General features: G+C 50.6%; 2 protein-coding genes across 2 annotated transcripts; both read right to left on the minus strand.

The window, feature by feature from the left end:
• Positions 1-5341: 5341 nt before the first annotated feature.
• LOC139050312 (solute carrier family 22 member 7-like) lies at positions 5342-9737 on the minus strand. The gene is made up of 2 exons (XM_070526545.1): positions 9444-9737; positions 5342-7216 (listed from the first exon to the last, which is right to left on the minus strand). Exons 1-2 carry the CDS (start codon positions 9735-9737, stop codon positions 5342-5344), a joined length of 2169 nt encoding a protein of 722 aa, XP_070382646.1.
• Positions 9738-19990: 10253 nt separating this feature from the next.
• On the minus strand, positions 19991-21862 carry LOC139050313 (solute carrier family 22 member 7-like). Its single transcript, XM_070526546.1, has one exon. It carries the CDS (start codon positions 21860-21862, stop codon positions 19991-19993), a length of 1872 nt encoding a protein of 623 aa, XP_070382647.1.
• Positions 21863-22587: the final 725 nt, after the last annotated feature.

The raw sequence follows: 22587 nt of genomic DNA on the forward strand, positions 1-22587 counted from the left end.
AAGAATGCGGCGTAAACGCCACTTTCCCCCGCTGAACCTAGCCCGACCGGGTTTTGGGGTGGCAGCGATGGAGGGCGACAAGGAGGACAATAGTGACCCCGCGGCATTCCCCCATCCTTCCGAGAGCACCCAATTCGACACAGCAGCTTACGGCTGTCTGAACGCTTGACTGATAGCATTGACCAGGCTCACCTGGGTGCGTGGGGGAGAGGCAATGGGCGGCTGAAGGACGGAAAGCTAGGCCGAAAAAAAAATCCGGAATGCGCCGTGCCTACTAAAGGCAATGCAAGAGGTTGTTGACACGCAAATGCCAAAACGTGCAATTAATTTTTTTTCTGTCAGGGGCATTCATACAAGGAGCTTACTACACATGCACGAACAAACAAATATATTAGAATAGGAGCATGATGTCGCCGCAACATGCCATGCATGCTAAACAAACAAACAATAGTTTCACAAATGCATATGCGCTCATTCTCGATGCAATATAAAACGGTTCCATCAGCTCTGAGGCACTGTAATTCTCGATTCTCCTCAGAATCTTGACCCACTAAAGCCGCGGAGCGTACATGCAAAAAATACAATGCGCAGGCAAATTCGCAATACCGTTGCTTCTTATGTTAAGCTCAAGTTCTTATTCACGATCAATAAAGCAGCGGCTAAATTTATGCGACTTCCCCTGCTTGCTACGTGGTACACTGGCTTTTCTCTTTAGGGGACACATTTCGGTAAAGGAGAAGTGCAATAATGGCGGTGTACCATTCATGGAGTTGACATGGGAGAACATATTTTTGGTTCCTGCGCAGTGTGCCTGTGATCAGTGCGTTAGTTTTCAAAACACGTTGTTCAATCTCAGCAAGTCGTAGAGCACTAAAAGCCGACAAGGCGAAAATTAGCTTATTACGGGCCAATGTCCTCCAAAGAAATCCAACTAGTAACCCATATTGGCAAATCCATACGAAAGTCGGTCCAATAATTCCCGCCTTGTTGAACGGCAGTGCCAATATTGTTTACTGACTGTGTAAAGTGGGCCAACATGGATCTCTATCAGAATGGCACAGCCAATATTGTTTACTGACTGTGTAAAGTGGGCCGACATTGGATCTCTATCAGAATGGCACAGCCAATATTGTTTACTGACTGTGTAATGTGGGCCAACGTTGGATCTCTATCAGAATGGCACAGCCAATATTGACACCACGCTGTTAACCTTAGGCCAACATTGGGCCAGGAACCAGAATGGCACTGCCAATATTGGAACCACGCTGTTAATCTTAGGCCGTCATTGGGCAAAGAAGTGCCAATGTTTCCAACGTTGGCCCAATCTGACGTGCCACCTGGGCAGCTTGTATGCCAGTCAGTAGGCAGGCATGTGCGCATTCCACACTCCATTTTTAACAGGACAAACAAAATTAAGGAAATTGAAGCTTTAATTGCACTCGACATGACCGGTTCGGTTTTGTCGTTACATTGATGAAATCAGTGGTGCAAAAGAGCAACGCATAGATGCATGTTGTACTGCTCGGCAGCCACAAAAATAGAGTACGAGATCTTAATCACCCGCTGAGCTTATGAGTTGATGACAAGTCACCGAAAAATATTGTAGCGCAGCCTTCATTCCGCTTCTAACTGGCCCAAGTTTGTGATGTCGCTTATATATACTATATATACATAATATACTCTCGCGGTAGCTGTGCTAAAATAGCGGCAATTAGTTTCTGCTCTCCTCGACACTCTTAAGGTAGCGCAACTCATGTTATTGTGTAACCGTAATTAACATGAGGTGAAGAAATATCATTCACCGATGTACTGCGGAAAGCCAGTCGGTTGCTAGTTGCCTCATGCATCTGCCGATTTCGGCACCACAAAGGCTAAATAAAAGTAAAAGCACTAAACAAAGACTGATTGCGGTTTCGATTACTGCAGATTTTTCATGAGGTTTTACACGTTCAACTCGGTTAATCGGCTGCGCGGACGTTTTCGTTTCGGACGGTCATGATGCCCGTAGAAATCTATCTAACCTTTGAGCGCCCTACTGGTGTACAAAAGCTACATGTAAAGGATCTCCAATAAACGACAAGACTCTTAGTGGCATTGGAGGGTTGCCTGTAAGAGTTTTTACATGACTTTTAAGAGCCCTGTTTGTATTGGGAGGGTGCATATAGACACTCTTGTCTGACCTTTAAGAACCCTAATGGTATTGGGAGAGTACCTGTAGGAATCCCTGACTGACCTTTAAGAATCCTATTGCTATTGGGAGAGTGCCTGTAGGAATTCCTGACTGACCTTTAAGAATCCTATTGGTATTGGGAGAGTACCTGTAAGAATTCCTGACTGACCTTCAAGAATTCTACAAGTCCATTAAGATAGCCCTGACGGATTTTTTGACCGGGTAACTCGGCCCTTTCCCTCTGTTCATTTTCTCAACGTGTGTGTCTGTCTTTGTGGCTGCCAATTACGACCAATGGTAAGCTATCACTCAAGCCTTCAAGACTACACGCGCTGCTGATGTCGCAGGCTTTCTTCAGCACGGCGCGCATGTTAAATATGCCGATGCTCGATGACCCCCCCCCCCCCCCCCCTCATGTCTATCGCGGACTTTGCTCGCTGCTATCCCTCCAATGCCATCGCAGAGACTACTCTCTCGTGCTAGACACAAGACAAGCAGGCAGCGCTCCTAATGGAGTCTCAGTCACGCGCTGGTCCACATGCTGTTGATGTACATTACCGCTGATCCCTGGAATAGGATCGTGGCCATGTCTGGTGACATTCGCGTGTAACTCCTGGTAATGCGACACCGCTTGTTAGTCATCCATTTTTTTTTTGGTCGACAGGAACATACAACTCTTCGGAATATACTTTTGGCTTTAGATGCGACCTCTGATTATACTTTATGTGCTCGAGGCGGTATTGCCCTGACCAATCACACAAAAGAACTCACTTGTGCCCACTTATGCGCTTTACAGCAATACCAAAAATCTTGATGCTATAGTCACACTTGGATCGCCCGCTAATCACCAGAACCACTTGCGCTTGCCAGAGAGAAAACGCAAAAAACTGGAGAAAACGCAAAAAAATGTCAGCAGTAGCTTCCAAGTCTTGCGTGCCGAGGTCACCATATGCGAACGGGCTACGTGCCTTTGCTTCGGCCACCGAAACTGGGCTGTTTAGTAAATAGGAAACAGCGCGCAGTATGTCCACCGTAACATTGAAGTGCCGCAAAGGCAGCATGCGCGTTTATGGCGAGCGTTTACTGACTGCCGTAAATGGAAGAGTTTCGGCCTGGCGGAGATATGTCACCGCACGCGCATTATACGTTGGACGGGTATACGTATCGAAAAACGACCGCCCTGGTGACACCGGAACGAGCCATAACATGCAAGCAAAATGTTTACTTCTCTTTATATGAAAAAGAGCATGTACAAAACCCTTTGTGGTGATTACTTCGCACCAATCGCGTTTATGGAGAACTGACAGGACATTTGTTAGCGTTTTTTTTACAACTTGACGTTACACGATGGCTCCAGCAGCAACGCTATTTACTCCTACGCCTTCCGATGCTCCGGTTTACAATTAACCTCGGCTCGCCGGCCTGAGAGTACTTCCAAGCACGCAGCGTTCCGGTCCTCGGATGAACCTGAAAACACTACCGCCGCTTCACCGAGAACAATTACCCCTCTGACAGCGCGAAACTCAGGTTCACGTGCCGAGTGTTAGAGAAGACGTCACTCTCTTGTTGAGGGCGGCGACTGATGCACTGGTTGGATCCGTCTCTGCTGCATTCATGGACAACCTTGGCCTGAGTGCCCCTCGCGGAATTAAAGGCGTCCCAGACCAGCATCATATCCTAAAGGTTCGCCATCCCCCTTCCCACCCACCTGCCTCTAACCTTCGATTAAACCCTACAGAGAAATGGTCATCCTGATACCATGTGCCCATACGTCTAGAAGTGTCTGAGAAACAACTCAAGTGGAACCCTGGACTGAGGGTGGCGACGTTAGTGCGACTACAGCAATCTATATATTACGATTGGTGCGTAATTGATGAAATGTTTTATAAGGTATGATGAATATTGATTGACTGATTTTATCCACAATAAATATGTTTCCATAATATATTTTATTCACACATGTCAATCGCTATAGCTTCATTCGTTACGACGATTATTGTGATTATGACGATGGAAGTAATGCTATAGGGAAAGTTGCGTTAAGCGAAATTGCGTAGTGTTTGTTGAGTTGATTGACTAGCTGTCTTTAATTGCTCTATATACATTTCCTCGCATACATTTTCTTTATAGACACGTATGTACACACAGGTACGTACATAGGTACACACAGGTACACACAGGTACACACAGGTACACACAGGTACACAGGTACGTGTACACACAGATGAAGTGCCTTGTTGGTTCTCCACCACCAGCACTGGTCGAAGGCACGGCATCGCCAGGTGCAACATAGCCATTGAATGAAATGCCTTAATGAATAGCCATTGCAACTTTGTCGGGATGGCCAATCATTAAGCGGACGCGCTCGACTTCGATGGCATGCTTTCGATTTACTATAAGGGTGTAACGCTACACGTTCCTTGTGTGGTCTTGACTAACTAATTCTGGGAGATTGGCCAAGAATGAGCGCATGCCACTATCGTATACCCAGTGACCCAAGCTGTCTACTAAGCGAGGTAGCAGTCATCAGCAAGTATATTCTGGCTATACCCAGTGGCTCAAGCTAGTAGTTAACTTGGGTCACAGGTATGTGAAAGAGTTTAGATACGAACAGCATGCTAATCGCGCTCAGCAAGGACTGCAGAACAAGGGGGCAGGGGGAGTCTGGAGTGCGGAGTACGACGCAGTCTACACTACATGTGAGGCGTAGGGAAAAAGGCGGTTTATGTTGCGGACATGTGTTAGAAATTGGTAGATGCTGCTCTAAGCGTGCTGCCTCGCACCTTTCCCACCGCGTCTGTAATTCAGTGATAAACTGTAGTGGTGGTCTCACGGAGAGAGAGAAAGAAAGAGACGGTCTCTTTAAAAAGACTACATGGCTTTATATTTTGGAGAAGTCTACACGGCATCTTTGAGAGCGTGGGTGCATTGGCTATGAATACAAAACTATATATTGCAGGCCATTTAAACGAGTAGGATACGTATTAAGCATACCGGTCCATCAAAAATACAAAAATATAGAATATCTGCTAGTTTCTAAAAGCTTAGTTTCAGGGCAAGGCTAGCTTAATACAGTTGATTTGAACCTGATACGAGCATATTAGAAGCAGCTTCGTAAAGTTCGAGAACTCGACACCACCAAAGGAGCGCGCTCAACCTTCGTGCGGCTTGTCACTTTTCCATGTGGTCGGTGCGAGAGCCACGGGATGTCTTAGAACTGCCCGGAGTGCTCCTGGCACTGCTTTTCCGCCGCTTCCTGCCGGAGGACTTGGAGCTCTCCGAGCTTGTAGTCTTGAGCGCCTTTTCTGGAGTCTGCCGCACCAGGGTCCGCTTCATGTGGTCCATGGTAATCCTGGTGGAGTCCGAAGCTAGCCTAGTCACGATTTTCGCTTCCTCCACCACCGTCGTGCGTGGCAGGGCACGGATGACACGCAGACAGGCGAAAATGAATAGTCCGGTCACGCCAAAGAGCACGTCTTCGTGTGCGTTCGGCTTCAGTACGAAAATCATGGACGAGAACGTGGCCGCGACGCGTCCACTGGCGTACGCCCAGAAGATAGCGCCACCCCGTACGGCCGACGGGAACAGCTCGAGCACGTACGTGAGACAGTGAACGAAAATCACAGTTGACGCACCCTTGGATAGCGCGAGCAAGACCTTGGTGACGGTACCGAGTCCGACGGCGGCGGCGATACTCAGCGCGCATTGGATTATGCCCGTCAGCACGAAGCAAGTGGTAAGTACCGTAATAAGGGCGACGCCGGTCAGCAGGAAGTGCATCGCCGCGTACGTCAACAGCGTGACGACCACCGTGAGCCCCGGGATCCAGAATTCCCCCAAACGCGCCGTCGAAAAAGTGCTGACGTGATAGACGAATGACATGCAGAAGCAAACAAAGAACATTGCCAACGCTCGACGTCGGAGGGAGTGACAGTCGATCAAGTCGTCTTTGTCTGTGTCTTTCTGACCCGTGCGATTTTCGACCTGTTCCCTGAGTTTTTGCACGAGACAGGCGGTGGTAGCAAGCGGGAAGTTGTTCGTCGTGGCAGCCTGCATCATGACTGCTTCTGCCGCGTCCAGCCTTCCTTTCGCGACAAGCCAGCGGGGTGACTCTCCTGCCACAGACAAAGCAGGGAGCAGGAAAGCCGTCGGAGCGAGTAAGATGGCCTGCTTCAGACGCCAGTCGACGACCATAGACTTGACGATGGCTTTCCAAACCTCGTTTATCGCAGCACTGACAACTGTCACGAACAGGACCTGGTGTGGCCTGTTCGTGTGCGTCATCACCTCGAATGGGATTAGGAAGGCGAAAACCGCGTATGCGGCGACGCTGCCCCCGCTCAAGAAACGTGCCAGAGCGTAACTCACGTAACTCGTCGCCACCATGGTGCACACCGTGCAGGTCACCACTGCCACGGCGGAGCCCACGAGCATGGCTCTCCTACCGACGTAGTCCACGAACGCTCCGAGCAGGGTAAGCGAGATGACCGAACCGGTAGTCTGCAGGGTGACAAGGGCTGCCGGCAGCAAACGTCGGTGGCACACCATGTTCCAATAACTCACCGCACTGGTCTCGGCCGTCCGAACGTCGTAGTCCCACTCGTCACAGGGTGCGGCGCTTGTGTCGTTGGTGTCGTCGAGCTCACGCTCGCCGAGGAAGCATCTGCTGTACCACCAGCCGGCATCGGCAGGTCCAGAGCCAATGTTCCCATCTTCACTGGAACTGCTGGGTTGAACGGGGGGCTTGCAGCGTTCGTAGACGCGGCAGCGGCTGAAGCGTCCGTCGGCCTCTGTCGGTATCGCAATATTCTTCCAATCGGCTGCGGAGATGTTGAAGCCGGCGAGCGGCTTGCACCAATGGTCGACGTCAGTGGTGACGAGGGGCACAACGTCGGTTTGGCTAGTAAGCGAAAAGACTCCCAAAAAAATCAGAAGGAGCGTCCTCTTCTGGAAAGGCCCGTGGCCGAAGCCTTCTTCGCAGTCAAACGATTCACTTGTTCGGAGATCAGCGCCGGCCAGTCGTTGCGGGAACAAGAGGTCCATGGCCTGGTTGTAAGGTGCGGCACTTGGGGTTCAGAAGGCTTGAACGAGCTATACCTGAAGACTTCAGATGAGAGCTATCTGTACGGACCGACAGAAAGGAAAGCGTTTTTTTCTTCTTCTCGAGCGCGCGCTTTTGACTGTGTCTCGTTGTCGCGTGCCCTTAGATGGAGTCCTCTTCTTTCGTTGCTACTTACTGAACAAAAATTCGTTAGCGTGCTTTAAACTTTAGTCCCCTGCGTTTTCATATATATATATATATATATATATATATATATATATATATATATATATATATATATATATATATATATATATATATATATATATATATATATTGATAGCTCCAGCTCCCAGGAATAAATAAGTAATCTCATTAGTGTCAATGTCTTTGTCTTTCACAGTGCTTCGCAATCATGACAGGGCTTGTCGAAATCCCGTCATTGGTAATCACCATGTAGGAAGGAAAGAGAAGGGAGAGATAGAAGAGAGCATAGCGCAATGTGATTGAATCCAAACTTGATGGCCCAGCACGTGAGTGAGTGAGTGAGTGAGTGAGTGAGTGAGTGAGTGAGTGAGTGAGTGAGTGAGTGAGTGAGTGAGTGAGTGAGTGAGCGGAGAAACTTTATTGCAGGTCTGGCGAGGACGCGAACTCGTCGCGCACCCGGCTATTCCCACGTCGGTACCGGCAGGTCTAGTCCACCGGCCCGGTCGCGGGCACGCCGAACAGCTAGGATTTTCTTTTTTCTAGTGCGAATGGAGGCGCTATTGGAAATCTGGCCGCAGGAGTCGACGACAACCATGGCAAAGGTCTTCCCATCGCTATACTCTGCGGCGTCGACGAAGCTTGCTCTCATGTCTCGTTGCTTGATCTGTTTGAGAATGGCTGCTGCTCTGGTCTTGCGTCTGCCCTTGTTATGGACGGGATGGACGTTTCGGGGCACAGGGGCCACTGCGAACGTGTCTCGCATGCACCTAGAGATCGAGGTACTGATCATCGGGAATCTCGCAGGGTGGTAACCCAGCTCTTCGAGGAAGTGCTTACCTGCCGCTGTGGTGCTCAGGCGAATGGGAGCCATTTGTGCATAGAAATTGTGTACGTAAAGTGACATAGTACGAAGGCATTGATAAGCCTGAGGAGATTGTTTCGCTCATTCCTCGCTGCCGGTTTGCTATTCTGCGAACGAGGCGGAAAGCGTTGTCCGTCTTTGCGATGAACCTGCGGAGAGCTGTTCCGTTCCCGCCGTTGAATTCGACAAACTTGCCGAGGACACGAATAACGTCGACCCTGGGTATCGCCCCCCCCCCCCCCCCCGTCACAAGTGCGAAGACCGATGCTGCTTTCGGAGACTGGCTTCGAATCTTTGGGTCTGCCTCCCTTCTGTTTTCTGGAAAGCAGAAGCTCCGACTTGGCGGGGGAGCATCGAAGTCCGGTGGGACGGAGATACTCCTCGATCACGTCGATCGACTCCTGCATGGATCCTTCGACTCCGCCCTCGCAGCCGCCGGAGCACCATAAGGCGATGGCGTCGGCGAATATGGTGTGCTTGACGCCCTCTACGCTTGTCAACCTCTCGGAAAGACCAATCATACAGATGTTAAACAGTGTGGTTGAGATGACGGCTCCCTGAGGAGTGCCCCGCCCTATGAGGGTCACTTCGTCGGAGCAGAAGTCCCCAATGCGAAGCTTGGCCTTCGTGTCCGTTAGAAAAGAGCTGATGTATCTATGGAATCTGGAACCGAGACCCAGGTCTGAAATGGTCTTTACGATGAAGCTGTGGAGCACGTTGTCGAAAGCTTTCTCGAGGTCCAGACCGAGCAAAGCCTTCACGTCTCTGGAACGGCCATCCACAATCTGATGCTTTATTAGCTTCATTGCATCCTGCGTCGAGAGTCCGGCGCGGAAACCGATCATGTTGTACGTGTAAACCTCGTTATCTTCGAGGTACCCGTTGACCCTGTTGAGGACGACGCGCTCCATGACCTTGCCGACGCAGGAGGTTAGAGAAATCGGCCTGAGGTTCTCGATGTTCGGGGCCTTGCCGGGCCTGGGAATGAGCACCGTGCAGGCCATCTTCCATTCAGCAGGAACAACGCCGCTATTCCAGGACTCGTTGATTTTGTCGGTCAGAAAGACGATCGACGTGTCCTCGAGGTTTCTCAACATGCTGTTGCTGACTCCGTCCGGACACGGCGCAGGCTTGCGGTTGAGCGCGAAAATGGCCTGTCTGACCTCGGCAACGGAGAAGTCCTCGTCGAGTTCGGGGCTTGGAGGACCCCGGTAGTCCGGGAGTTGGGTCGCCGAATCTCCGTCGCGACGGACGGCCAAGTACTTCTGTACGAGTTTTGAGACGAGGTCATCGACCGTGTGAGACCTGGTGGCTTCGTGATGGGCCCGTGCCAACGTTTGCCTCTGATTTGCTTCGAGCCGCTTTCGTCGAGAAGGTGCTTGAGCATACCCCAGGATTTGCCGTTGCGCATCTGTCCGTCGGTGGATTCGCAGAGCTCGTCCCACTGTTGCTGGCATAGCGCCTTGCAGTGGTCACCGATCACATTGTTGAGCTCCGAGATATTTTTTCGGATTCTGCGATTGAGCCTTCGACCCTTCCATCGGCGGAGCAGGGCGTTTTTGGCCTCGATCAGGTGGGCAAGTCTGCTGTCCATCCGCTCGACGTCGGGATCGGTTTACACTTTCTTGGTAGCCGCGGAAGCGTCGTTCCGGACGCCTTCGCACCATTCTTCGAGAGTGGCGGGTGCCCTGGCTCTGCCGGGTTCTTCGCGATCTTGCGAAAGTGGTCCCAATCGATGAACGTGAATTCTATGATCCTACTCCGAGACACCTTGAATTATGTCTAGAGAAAGTACTGGTCGCTGCCGAACTTCATCGCGGTGATCTCCCAGCCCACGTCTTCAACGTTCCTGATGAACGCGAGGTCGGGTGTCGAGTCCCGTGTGACGGAGTTGCCGATGCGCGTAGGAAAATCCTTGTCAGTGACCACAGTGAGGTCCGTCTCGTTGGCGTCTCGCCACAGGTTTCGCCCCTTGGTACTGTCGTAGACGTAACCCCAGATGCCGTACGGTGCGTGCAAGTCACTGACGACGACCAAGGGTCGAGGGCCGGCCAACTCGGTCGCTTTCTTGAGGATGGTCTTGAACTGCTGGCGCGAGTCCCGGGGGTTGCTGTAGATATTGCTACGGGATAGTATTTCGAATGACGAAGAACTGAGCAGGAAGACGAAGACGACGACTGGAAGCTAGCGCGGGCTGTTGCCTCTTGGCCAACTGCGGCGTATTGCCTTGTAAATATACTTGTAAATAGCTTTTCGTCGGTGTCTTTCTTCGTAACAATATTGAGGACGAACACGCTGTTTCTGCGCTGATTCCGCTACGGTACGTCGAGCAGGATCTCAACCATGACATTGAATTCTACCACTCGCCAGCATGAGGTCGTGGGTGAGATGAGTTAGCCTTTTATCAATCAAGGTGCAAATCCCTCGCCCCCTGGGCCGACCCGACACGGCCCTGTAGCCCTGGAGCGAGGCGGCGGAGACTAATGTTTCCTAAAGAGCAATCACTTGAGGTTTGACAGAGAAAGACTGAAAAACTGCTGCAGAGGGGCTTTTTTGTTAGAATACCCCCTGCAGTTCCATTGACAAATGCGAAAACTTTTTGGAAGTATCTATTATGGCAGACCGAACGGACTTCCAACTAACGGGTCAGTTAGGGCTGCGCAAAGAATGGGAACTCCTGTCGCCGCCTTCGTGGGATACTGAAGTCTAGCTTCCTTTAGTATGGCGGGAACGATTAGTGGTTTTACGACGGAGGCGGATGAAGCCATTCTCGCCTCAATGGCGTCGATGCGATCAGCCAGAGCTCTGAGGCCCCTGTTGGGGTCTCCGTGTGCAACCTGAATTTGGCGAGCGTTATCGGTGAGACGACTGACGCTAGCGGTGACCTGTTTGAGGCCATCTGCCAGCCCAATGAGAGTTTGCTTAATCTCGCTGACTTCTGCGGACAACCCTCCCTATTCACCTGTTTGTTTTACTACTGCTCTGCGTTTGGAGGACGTCGCAGTACCGTCTACCGGAGCTGGGATTGGAGTATCTGTGCCCTGCCTGGCGCACCGTTATCCGACACATTCGAAACGAGTTTCCTGATCTCTGCCATTTTGTTAACTAGCATCTTGATCGTGCTCTTGAGGTCGTCGTTCTCGTTGCCTAAACGAATGACTTCCGCGTCACTAACTTGCTCTGAGTGCGGTTCGTTACGAGGTGTCTGAGCAGCTTCTATATTGGCACCGGGCTTGGGACGTGCCAGATCGGCCCAAACGAGGGTCGGCTGCTTTCCGCAACGTGTGGAGACGGGCTGAGGTACAGATGCTGGCTGGGTTCTGGAACCCGAGTGGCTCGTGGAACCGGTTCTGGATCTGGATCGGACTCTGGATCTTGACATCGACCTGGCCCTGGAGACGGAGCGGCTCCTGGTGCGACCCCTGGAGCGGCCACGAGGCCTGGATCTCCCCCTGGACTGGGAGCGGCTGCGACCGTATTGGTGTTCCGGCGACGCTTGCCAGGCTTGATTCGCGCCCTGAGGGAAATGTTCGGCGTTGAGGGCGCGGGAGCGTTCCCCCCGTCTGCGCCTGACGAGATACGGCGTCGGAAATGGACGCTTGCGCTCCTTGGCTGCGGTAAGGTGGTCGGTGGTAAGGTGGTAAGCTTGAATTTGGGATCGCACCTATGCTGAGCGTCGGGGTTTGATTCTCCGCATCCTCTGCAGATGGCGTCGTTGGGCGAAGGGCAGACGTCGGAGCGTTGCCCGAGTTTGCCGCAGCTGTAACACACGTCCATTTGCTTGCGAAATAAAGTGCACCTGACGATAGTGCCGCCGTACGAGACAAAATTTCGCACCTGGTATCCCTCGAACAGGACCACCACGGTGCCGGTGTTCTTGATTCTTTTGGGGCCTAGCGCCGCGGGATTTGTCGGGTTGACGAGTTTTTTGTCGATCGCCGCGAGCCCGTCGGTAAGGGAGACGCGTCGGATGACGCCCTTGCACGTGTAGTGGGGGGCGGCCTCGTAAGCGCTCACCTCGAAACGTTCACCGGCGACGGAGATGCCCTCGATGCCGACGTAGCGTGCAGCGTTGTCCCTCTTTGGTGCGCTGATCACCATTATGTTTTGTTGAAAGTTGGGGCACATCGTGTCGGTGTCCCGCGACGCCGAATGGAGCCCGGCAGCCTGCCATATAGCGTCGGCGACTGCGGTAGGTCCGCACTTGCTGGTACACAGGCCTCCCCTGGGCCGCACGACGATCTTTGCCTCTTCCTTGGGCATCGGAGGCATCCTGGCCCCTCGAATGATCTTGCTTTTAATGCCCGCGCGGTTCCAACGCTCGGCGCGGCGCCGAGCGTTGGAACCGGCGTTATGCTGAACATCGGCCGCACTGGCATTGGCCACGTTTCTCATTCTCATTGAAGAACGCCTGGCGGCAACGAGCTGCCACCCGGAGTCTTTAGTTAAGTCCTCGGGGGATAAAAACTCCCCTTCAACCTCACACTCCATCACAAATCCGTTGAAAAGCCTACGACGAGAAGAGCTGGGCGAGTGATGCCTCGCCTCGCGAATCCTAACAACGTTAGGCTCAGCACACAGTCACGACGTAGTCGAAACAAAAACGGCAAGAAATGCACAAAAGTCCACCCACCCACAAAAGTCGGATATCGGCGTGTTCCTCTTGACTTCACGGATCCGAAAATGTCGAAAGTTCAGGGGCACACACTCGAAAAACATCCGAAAATGTTGGCAAAAAGCAGGAGCCAAGTGAACCACGTCAGATGTGGCTTAAACCACATCTGATACATGATTACACCACAAAGTACCTGGTTGCTTTTAGTGTTACTGCTTTGCACGCAGGGCCATGGCAGGGAAGCCGAACAAGCAAGCAGCGAACAAAAACTCCTGGCGTAGCTACTGGGAACCAAACGTCTCAGCAAATCTCGACTCTTGCTCCGTGATCTAAACGCAAAGGTTTTGTGTTCGCTTTCCAAGGCTGGCTGCCTGACGTAATGCTCTCTCCTATAGGTTTCCTTCCTCCATCCTTCCTCCATTCGCTTTGTGGCTCCAGAACGAGAAAGGTACGTGTACAGACAGGCTATCCATACCTTGCACAGGGGTAAGGAATATGGGTATATAGGTATCAGGAGTAGGAGATATGTGAAAATACAAAAAAGGAAATAATGAGCAATATAAGACTATCTGTCAAAGTTCTTGCGATCATCTATGATGCTTCATTGAACACACAGAATAGCCGTTATCCTTATGACAAGATTTCCTGAGTGCATTTGTTCGAAAACCAAGCCACGAAAAGAAAACCGTTTAAACCTTATTCGTCAGCGCATACAAAGATGATTAATGAAGTCGTAATCAAGGCCTGTCCGGAAAATTTTTTGCAGAAATTTTTTGTCCGTTTGGTTGAAGACGGTTCAATTGGACGAAGGTCATCCTTGCTGCCGCTATCTGCATGTCATCATATGCAGCTTTTTTGGATATCATGGTTTAGTTCGCATCGGTGCCACCACGTGACATATTGACCTTATACTTGGGGAACTTCCCCGCGATGGCGTAGTGATGACGTCAACAACACCAAAATTAAAGAATTTGAAGCTATTCCTGCGGCCTGAACTTCGCCCCGAAGCTTGTACTACAGGCGTTATCTCTGTTCCTGATAAACAGTAACCGCCTGCCGGCTCGAAATGACTTACCCTTTGAGCATTTAGTCGTGACTCGGAAAACACAGTGATGACTATTTCCGAGCTTTTCAGAGGCTTCCCGAAAGACCGCCGCGGTTCTGTTCCTTTTAGCCTGCGAAGTCACCTTGCTAGGATAATCGTCGGCAGCGCTCCGCGGCACCTTTTCTTCAGTCGGAAGGTATTCCGTATTTGTTGGTAAGACTTACCATCCGAATGTCGCACATAGGCTATGGGAGACGCCGTTGTGGACGGCTCTTGATTTTTACCTATCGGTTTTCTAAGGTGCCCCGAATTATTACCTAGTAAATTTTCTCATCCGAACTCATGGGCTACCGCAGCAGCAGCCAACCGAGAAAGATACGTGCTTAATTTTAAGCTAGAGACATGAACAAGTCGGTTTTCCTGCTTGACACATAAGGCACGACAAAAGAATGGTGCAAACTGTGTCGTCATCCGTTAGCACGCTAGGGCCGAAGCTGCTCACAATAGTGCGTGACATTTACTGACCAGCGGGTCAGTTACACCTTTGGGTATGATACCTTACATGCAGTTATGTCTCAGACTACAGGAACTTAATTGTTATCCAGACACGTTAAAAAAGACGGCTATTTAAGACGATTCGGCTGTAATTCGTGGGATCTGTCTGTTCTCCACATTGTCTGCCATGCTTCCGTTCGACCTTTACAATGTAGCCGCAGTGTAGACTAGCATATATCGAAAACCACAAAGCTTGCCCACATATCCAAAGGGAACGTGAACAACTCGTCACATTTACTTGCACTCGCGAGTTGAGCTACTGTCAGGAATAAAAGTATGGAATGTTGCGGTTGGAGGAAGGTGAGAGTCGGCACATAAGGAAATTTGTTGGCATCCTTATCGCGTGAAGATGGGTACCAGCCGTTGAGGAATGGGTCATAAAGTTCACTGTCGGTCATGTGACAGAGTGCATGTCCCTGATTTCAGCACCGATTCACCATGTAACAGAGGACCAGACATTTTGCTCATATGGGCAGTTGCCAGTTACTCTACAGTTGTGGGGCACTGGCGTCGACTGCAAAAATTATGGTGCCTCTGTTCAACGCCTGCCGACATTCTCACCTTATTTCGCACATATGGCTTCAGCTGAACTCTTTCCACAGTCAACTTATTTTGTCCCGAAATTCGGACACCCTGTCAAGGTTGAGTTTTTATGTTTCGCCCGGCTAATTTAGTTGTCCCGAGATTTATTTATTTATTTATTTCAGAATACTGCAGGCCAACAGTTATGGCCCATGCAGGAGGGGCTATACAAGGCATGTAAATACACTGTGACATCAAAAAATAAAAAGAAAGAACGGCAGTTTAACAGATTTCCGCTAATAGACAAGCAGAAAAATATGTATACACATGTACATATTCATACATATATATACGCTTTCGCACATATGCAGCTCTCATTCACTCAAACAAATGCTCTTCTAGAGCTTTAACAAAATTAGGGGGCTGGAAGATGGCCCCTGGAAGACAGTTCCAGTCGGAAACGGTCCAGCGGTTTCAACTTTGCCACGATGCCCGCATTTGTGTTGGCTCCGTTCATAATTATTGAGATTTTAAATGCGCAAGCATTTATATGTCTCTTTACCTAGCGAGGAAACCTGCCCCTCAGTCCGTCGCTCCGTCCATCCTTCACGTAAGACGTTCACTTTCAAGGTAGAGCCCGCAGCCGTGAACGAATTCACCTTCGTGCTGCCCGTCGCTTCAACGCGAACTAAGCGGCGAGAACGCAGCTCCAACGAAGCTATCAACACTCGGTGTATCGTGTCCCCATCACAGACCGCTTACAAGATAGGGTCCACGCGGCCACGCCATATCGAGCGGAAACTGAAGTACGGCGAAACACGGTTGATAATGTTCGCTGTCGCTGCAGCGCTGTCATTTATACTGCTCGGATCAATTTTGATAACATTCATAATGAGACCAGGCTGCGTGGAGATGAGCAAGTGGCACAATTATAACGGACACTTAAGGCAACTCCCAGAGGGGTTTCTGCGTAAATTTTTTTAGGCGTTGTAGCCATAGCACGCCCCCGGACCACGATACTCAATAATTCATTTTCCTGAGGCCTTCTGCAACCTTGTGCCTTCTTTCTCTTCATCACCTCACTGAATTAACCATCGAGTCTAGCCTGTTTTGACGGCCACACTCCCACGTAAGTCCTAAATGATCCGACGGCTACGGGACTGAAGCGGTTTAAAGTCAAGTTTATCGTGGACACGGCATCCATTTCTTCCACTTCGAATTATACTACTCCATTAAGGAGCGCGATACCGAAGTGTATGATTTTCTAAAATATGTTGTTATTTTGCAGCAAACGGGCGTAGTCATGCGTCATTGCATCCTTACGGGATTTCATCATTGCGAACTGTTTTTTCCAATAGACAGTTTTTTTCCAGCCTATTCATTCATTGCGCCCTCAACAACATTACTGTGAAGGTGCTTCTTTTTTACTACACTGCACTAATAGGAAGGTGCTTCTTTTTTACTACACTGTACTAATAGGTGAACTCGTTTTCGGCTTCTGTTTATTTCGTAATGCCATATTCTTGCAATCGTATGTAATGTACACAGGGTACTAGGGCACCCTCAAATGTAATGTGTTGGCTTCTCGCCTGAGCACCTCCTCATTCTGATGCAAATAATCAATATAACTTGAACTCATTTCTTCAGCACTAAACAATGAATAAAAACGCTGTCGTCTCTTTCCACATCGACAAGGGCCGTAATACTCAACCTTCTGACGCCTTCATTCGCAAGCCTGCTTTTTAGCAGTCTGTGATCTTGTACCGTTAACACGTCCTCCTGATGCCTCTGATAGGAAGTTGTTATCCGCGAGCACCCAACATAAGCCGTCATCACACAACTCCAAGATGGTTTGGCGACAGGAGATACCACGGCGTGTCACGCAGGCATACGACCAAAGCTGATTCTTATGGCTTCGTACATGCTATTTTGTGCGTCATTATGTCGCCTCCTACGAACTCCGCCAGAGCTTGAAAAAGTCGTGCATCTAAGCTGATTGTGTTCTTCAGTCTGTTGACATACCATAGGAGCGCTTTCATTATGACAGCTTTTAACTCACTCGGCCCTTTCCCTCTGTTCATTTTCTCAACGTGTGTGTCTGTCTTTGTAGCTACCAATTACGACCAATGGTAAGCTATCACTCAAGCCTTCAAGACTACACGCGCTGCTGATGTCGCAGGCTTTCTTCAGCACGGCGCGCATGTTAAATATGCCGATGCTCGACGCCCCCCCCCCCCCCCCTCATCTCTATCGCGGACTTTGCTCGCTGCTATCCCTCCAATGCCATGGCAGAGACTACTCTCTCGTGCTAAACACAACACAAGCAGGCAGCGCTCCTAATGCAGTCTCAGTCGCGCTGGTCCACATGCTGTTGATGTACATTACCGCTGATCCCTGGAATAGGATCGTGGCCATGTCTTTGGTGACATTCGCGTGTAACTCCTGGCAATGCGACACCGCTTGTTAGTCATCCATTTTTTTTGGTCGACAGGAACATACAACTCTTCAGAATATACTTTTGGCTTTAGATGCGACCTCTGATTATACTTTATGTGCTCGAGGCGGTATTGCCCTGACCAATCACACAAAAGAACTCACTTGTGCCCACTTATGCGCTTTACAGCAATACCAAAAATCTTGATGCTATAGTCACACTTGGATCGCCCGCTAATCACCAGAACCACTTGCGCTTGCCAGAGAGAAAACGCGAAAAACCGGAGAAAACGCAAAAAAATGTCAGCAGCAGCTTCCAAGTCTTGCGTGCCGGGATCACCATATGCGAACGGGCTACGTGCCTTTGCTTCGGCCACCGAAACTGGGCTGTTTAGTAAATAGGAAACAGCGCGCAGTATGTCCACCGTAACATTGAAGTGCCGCAAAGGCAGCATGCGCGTTTATGGCGAGCGTTTACTGACTGCCGTAAATGGAAGAGTTTCGGCCTGGCGGAGATATGTCACCGCACACGCATTATACGTTGGACGGGTATACGTATCGAAAAACGGCCGCCCTGGTGACACCGGAACGAGCCATAACATGCAAGCAAAATGTTTACTTCTCTTTATATGAAAAAGAGCATGTACAAAACCCTTTGTGGCGATTACTTCGCACCAATCGCGTTTGTGGTGAACTGACAGGACATTTGTTAGCGTTTTTTACAACTTGACGTTACACGATGGCTCCAGCAGCAACGCTATTTACTCCTACGCCTTCCGATGCTCCGGTTTGCAATTAACCTCGGCTCGCCGGCCCGAGAGTACTTCCAAGCACCCAGCGTTCCGGTCCTCGGATGAACCTGAAAACACTACCGCCGCTTCACCGAGAACAATTACCGCTCTGACAGCGCGAAACTCAGGTTCACGTGCCGAGTGTTAGAGAAGACGTCACTCTCTTGTTGAGGGCGGCGACTGATGCACTGGTTGGATCCGTCTCTGCTGCATTCATGGACAACCTTGGCCTGAGTGCCCCTCGCGGAATTAAAGGCGTCCCAGACCAGCATCATATCCTAAAGGTACGCCATCCCCCTTCCCACCCACCTGCCTCTAACCTTCGATTAAACCCTACAGAGAAATGGTCATCCTGATACCATGTGCCCATACGTCTAGAAGTGTCTGAGAAACAACACAAGTGGAACCCTGTACTGAGGGTGGCGACGTTAGTGCGACTACAGCAATCTATATTACGATTGGTGCGTAATTGATGAAATGTTTTATAAGGTATGATGAATATTGATTGACTGATTTTATCCACAATAAATATGTTTCCATAATATATTTTATTCACACATGTCAATCGCTATAGCTTCATTCGTTACGACGATTATTGTGATTATGACGATGGAAGTAATGCTATAGGGAAAGTTGCGTTAAGCGAAATTGCGTAGTGTTTGTTGAGTTGATTGACTAGCTGTCTTTAATTCCTATATATACATTTCCTCGCATACATTTTCTTTATAGACACGTATGTACACACAGGTACGTACATAAGTACACACAGGTACACACAGGTACACACAGGTACACAGGTACGTGTACACACAGATGAAGTGCCTTGTTGGTTCTCCACCACCAGATATGGTCGAAGGCACGGCATCGCCAGGTGCAACATAGCCATTGAATGAAATGCCTTAATGAATAGCCATTGCAACTTTGTCGGGATGGCCAAACATTAAGCGGACGCGCTCGACTTCGATGGCATGCTTTCGATTTACTATAAGGGTGTAACGCTACACGTTCCTTGTGTGGTCTTGACTCACTAATTCTGGGAGATTGGCCAAGAATGAGCGCATGCCACTATCGTATGCCCAGTGACCCAAGTTGTCTACTAAGCGAGGTAGCAGTCATCAGCAAGTATATTCTGGCATATACCCAGTGGTTCAAGCTAGTAGTCAACTTTTTGGTTCACAGGTATGTGAAACAAGTTAGATACGAACAGTATGCTAATCGCACTCAGCAAGGACTGTAGAACAGGGGCGCAGGGGGAGTCTGGAGCACGAAGCAGTCTTCACTACGACAGGTGAGGCGTAGGGAAAAAGGCGGTTTATGCTGCAGACATGTGTTAGAAATTGGTAGATCCTGCTCTGAGCGTGCTGCCTCGCACCTTTCCCACCGCGTCTGTAATTCAGTGATAAACTGTAGTGGTGGTCTTACGGAGAGAGAGAAAGAAAGATACGGTCTCTTTAAAAAGATTACATGGCTTTACATTTTGGAGAAGTCTACACGGCATCTTTGACAGCGTGGGCGCATTGGCTATGAATACAAAACGGTATGTTGCGTGCATTTAAACGAGTAAGATTCGTGTTAAACATACCGGTACATCAAAAATACAGAAATAGAGAATAGCTGCTACTTTATGAAAACTTAGATTCAAGGCAAGGCTGCATTAATACAACTAATTTAAAACTGATACGAGCATACTAGACGACTATTCGTAAAGTTTGAGAACAAGACACCACCAGGGGGGTGCGCACAATCTTGTCACTTCTGCACGTGGTCGGCGTAGGAGCCACGGGATGTCCTAGTACTGCCAACAGTGCTGCTGGCACGGCTTTTTCGGCGCTTCCTGCCGGATGACTTGGAGCTCTCCGAGCTTGAACTCTTGCGCGCCTTTTCTGGAGTCTGCCGCACCAGGGTCCGCTTCATGTGGTCCACAGTCATTCTGGTGGAGTCCGACGTTAGCCTGGTCACGATTTTCGCTTGCTCCACCACCGTAGTGCTTGGCAGGGCACGCATGACACGCAGACAGGCGATGAGGAGCAGTCCCGTCGCTGCAAAGAGCACGTCTTCCTGTCCGGTCGGCTTCAGCGCGAAAGTCAAGGACGCGCACATGGCCCCGACGCGTGAACTGGCGAGCGCCCAACAGATTGCGCCTCCCCGCACGGCCGACGGGAACAACTCGAGCACGTATATGTAACAGTGGATGAAAATCACATTTGACGTGCCCTGCGATAGCACGAGCAAGACCTTGGTGATAGTGTCGAGTCTGGCGCCGGCGGCGATACTCAGCACGCATTGGATGATGCCCGCCAGCACGAAGCAACTGGTAAGAACCGTAATAAGGGCGACGCCGGTCATCAAGAAGTGCATGGCCGCGTACGTCAACAGCGTGACGACCACCGTGAGGCCCGGGATCCAGAAGTCCCCCAAACGCGCCGTCGAGAAAGCACTGACGTGAAAGACGAACGATATGCAGAAGCAGACAGAGAACATGGCCAACGCTCGACGTCGGAGGGAGTGACAGTCGATTAGGTCGTCTTTGTCTGCGCCTTGCTGACCCGTGCGTTTCTCGACCTGTTCCCTGAGTTTTCGGACGAGACAAGCGGTGGCCGCAAGCGGGAAGTTGTTCGTATTGGCAGCCTCCATCATGACTGCTTCTGCCGCGTCGAGCCTTCCTTTCGCGACAAGCCAGCGGGGAGACTCTCGTGCTGCAGACAAAGCAGGGAGCAGAAAAGCCGTCGGAGCGAGGAGGATGACCTGCTTCAAACGCCAGTAGAAGACCATAGATGTGACGATGGCTTGCCAAACCCTGCCTATTGCCGCACTGAGAACCGCCAAGAACAGGAGCTGGTGCGGCCTGTGCGTGTGCGTCATGACCTCGAATGGAATCAGGAAGGCAAAAGCCGCGTATACGGCGACGCTGCCCCCGTTAAGGAAACGTGCCACTGCGTAACGCACGTAACTTGTCTCCACCGTGGTCCACACCGTGCAGGTCACCACCGCCACGGTGGAGCCCACGAGCATGGCTATCCTGCCGACGTAGTCCACGATGGCTCCGAGCAGAATAAGCGAAATTGCAGAACCGGTATTCTGCAGGGTGACAAGGGCTGCCGGCAGCAAACGTCGGTGGCACACCATGTTCCAATAACTCACCGCACTGGTCTCGGCCGTCCGAACGTCGTAGTCCCACTCTTCACAGGGCGCATCGAGCGTGTCGTTGGTGTCGTCGAGCTCACGCTGGCCTAGGAAGCATCTGCTGTACCACCAGCTGTCCTCGGCAGGTCCAGCGCCAATCTTCCCATCTTCACTGGAACTGCTGGGTTCAACGGGTGGCTTGCAGCGTTCGTAGACGTGGCAGCGGCTCAAGCGTCCGTCGTCCTCTGTCGGTATGGCAATATTCTTCCAATCGGCTGCAGAGATGTTGAAGCCGGCTGGCGGCTTGCACCAATGGTCGACGTCACCGGTGAGGAGGGGCACCAAGGCGGTTTGGCTAGTAAGCGAAAAGACTCCCAGAAGAATCAGAAGGAGCGTCCTCTTCTGGAAAGGCCCGTGACCGAAGCCTTCTTCGCTGTCAAACGATTCGCTTGTTCGTAGATCAACGCCGGCCAGCCGCTGTGGCAGAAAGAGATCCATGGCCTGGTTGTAAGGTGCGGCACTTTGGGTTTAGAAGGCTTGAACGAACTATATGTGAAGACTTCAGACGAGAGCTATCTGTACGGGCAGACAGAACGGATGGCGTTTTTTTCTTCTTCTTGAGCGAGCGCTTTTGGTTGTGTCTCGTTGTCGCGTGGCCTTAGACGGGGTCCTCTTTTTTCATTACTATTTACTGAACAAAATGGCGTTAATGTGTTTGAAACTTTGTTGTCCTGCGATTTCACACAGAAAAATATATATATTGATAACTCCAGCACCTAGAAATGAGTAATGAATTTTATCAATGTTATAGCGGGACAATCTTGGGCCTGATTAGGCGTAGGGCTAGCTGAAGCGGTTGGCGGTAGGAACAATGGCAGCTGCACTGGGCACGACTGGGGAATTCGTTCCGACGGAGGCGCCGTCTTGGCCCTTGTATTTGGAGCGCCTCGAATTTTTCTTTCAAGCAAACGACATCGACGGTAACGAGAAGAAGCGAGCAACGCTCTGCAGCGTTTGCGGCCCAGCCACGTATGCCATCGTTCGTTCCCTTTGTTCTCCGGACGCGCCGTCGGCGGTGGCCTACGATGAGATCGTCAGGCGTCTCTCAAACCACTTCTCGCCGCGACCGTCGGTGACAGTACAGCGTTTCAAGTTTGGCACGCGTCAACAGCAGCCCGGTGAGTCAATTGCCGACTACATCGCAGAACTGCGACGTCTCTCGG

Source organism: Dermacentor albipictus, chromosome 10 (assembly GCF_038994185.2).
Source record: "Dermacentor albipictus isolate Rhodes 1998 colony chromosome 10, USDA_Dalb.pri_finalv2, whole genome shotgun sequence".
Taxonomy (NCBI): domain Eukaryota; kingdom Metazoa; phylum Arthropoda; class Arachnida; order Ixodida; family Ixodidae; genus Dermacentor; species Dermacentor albipictus.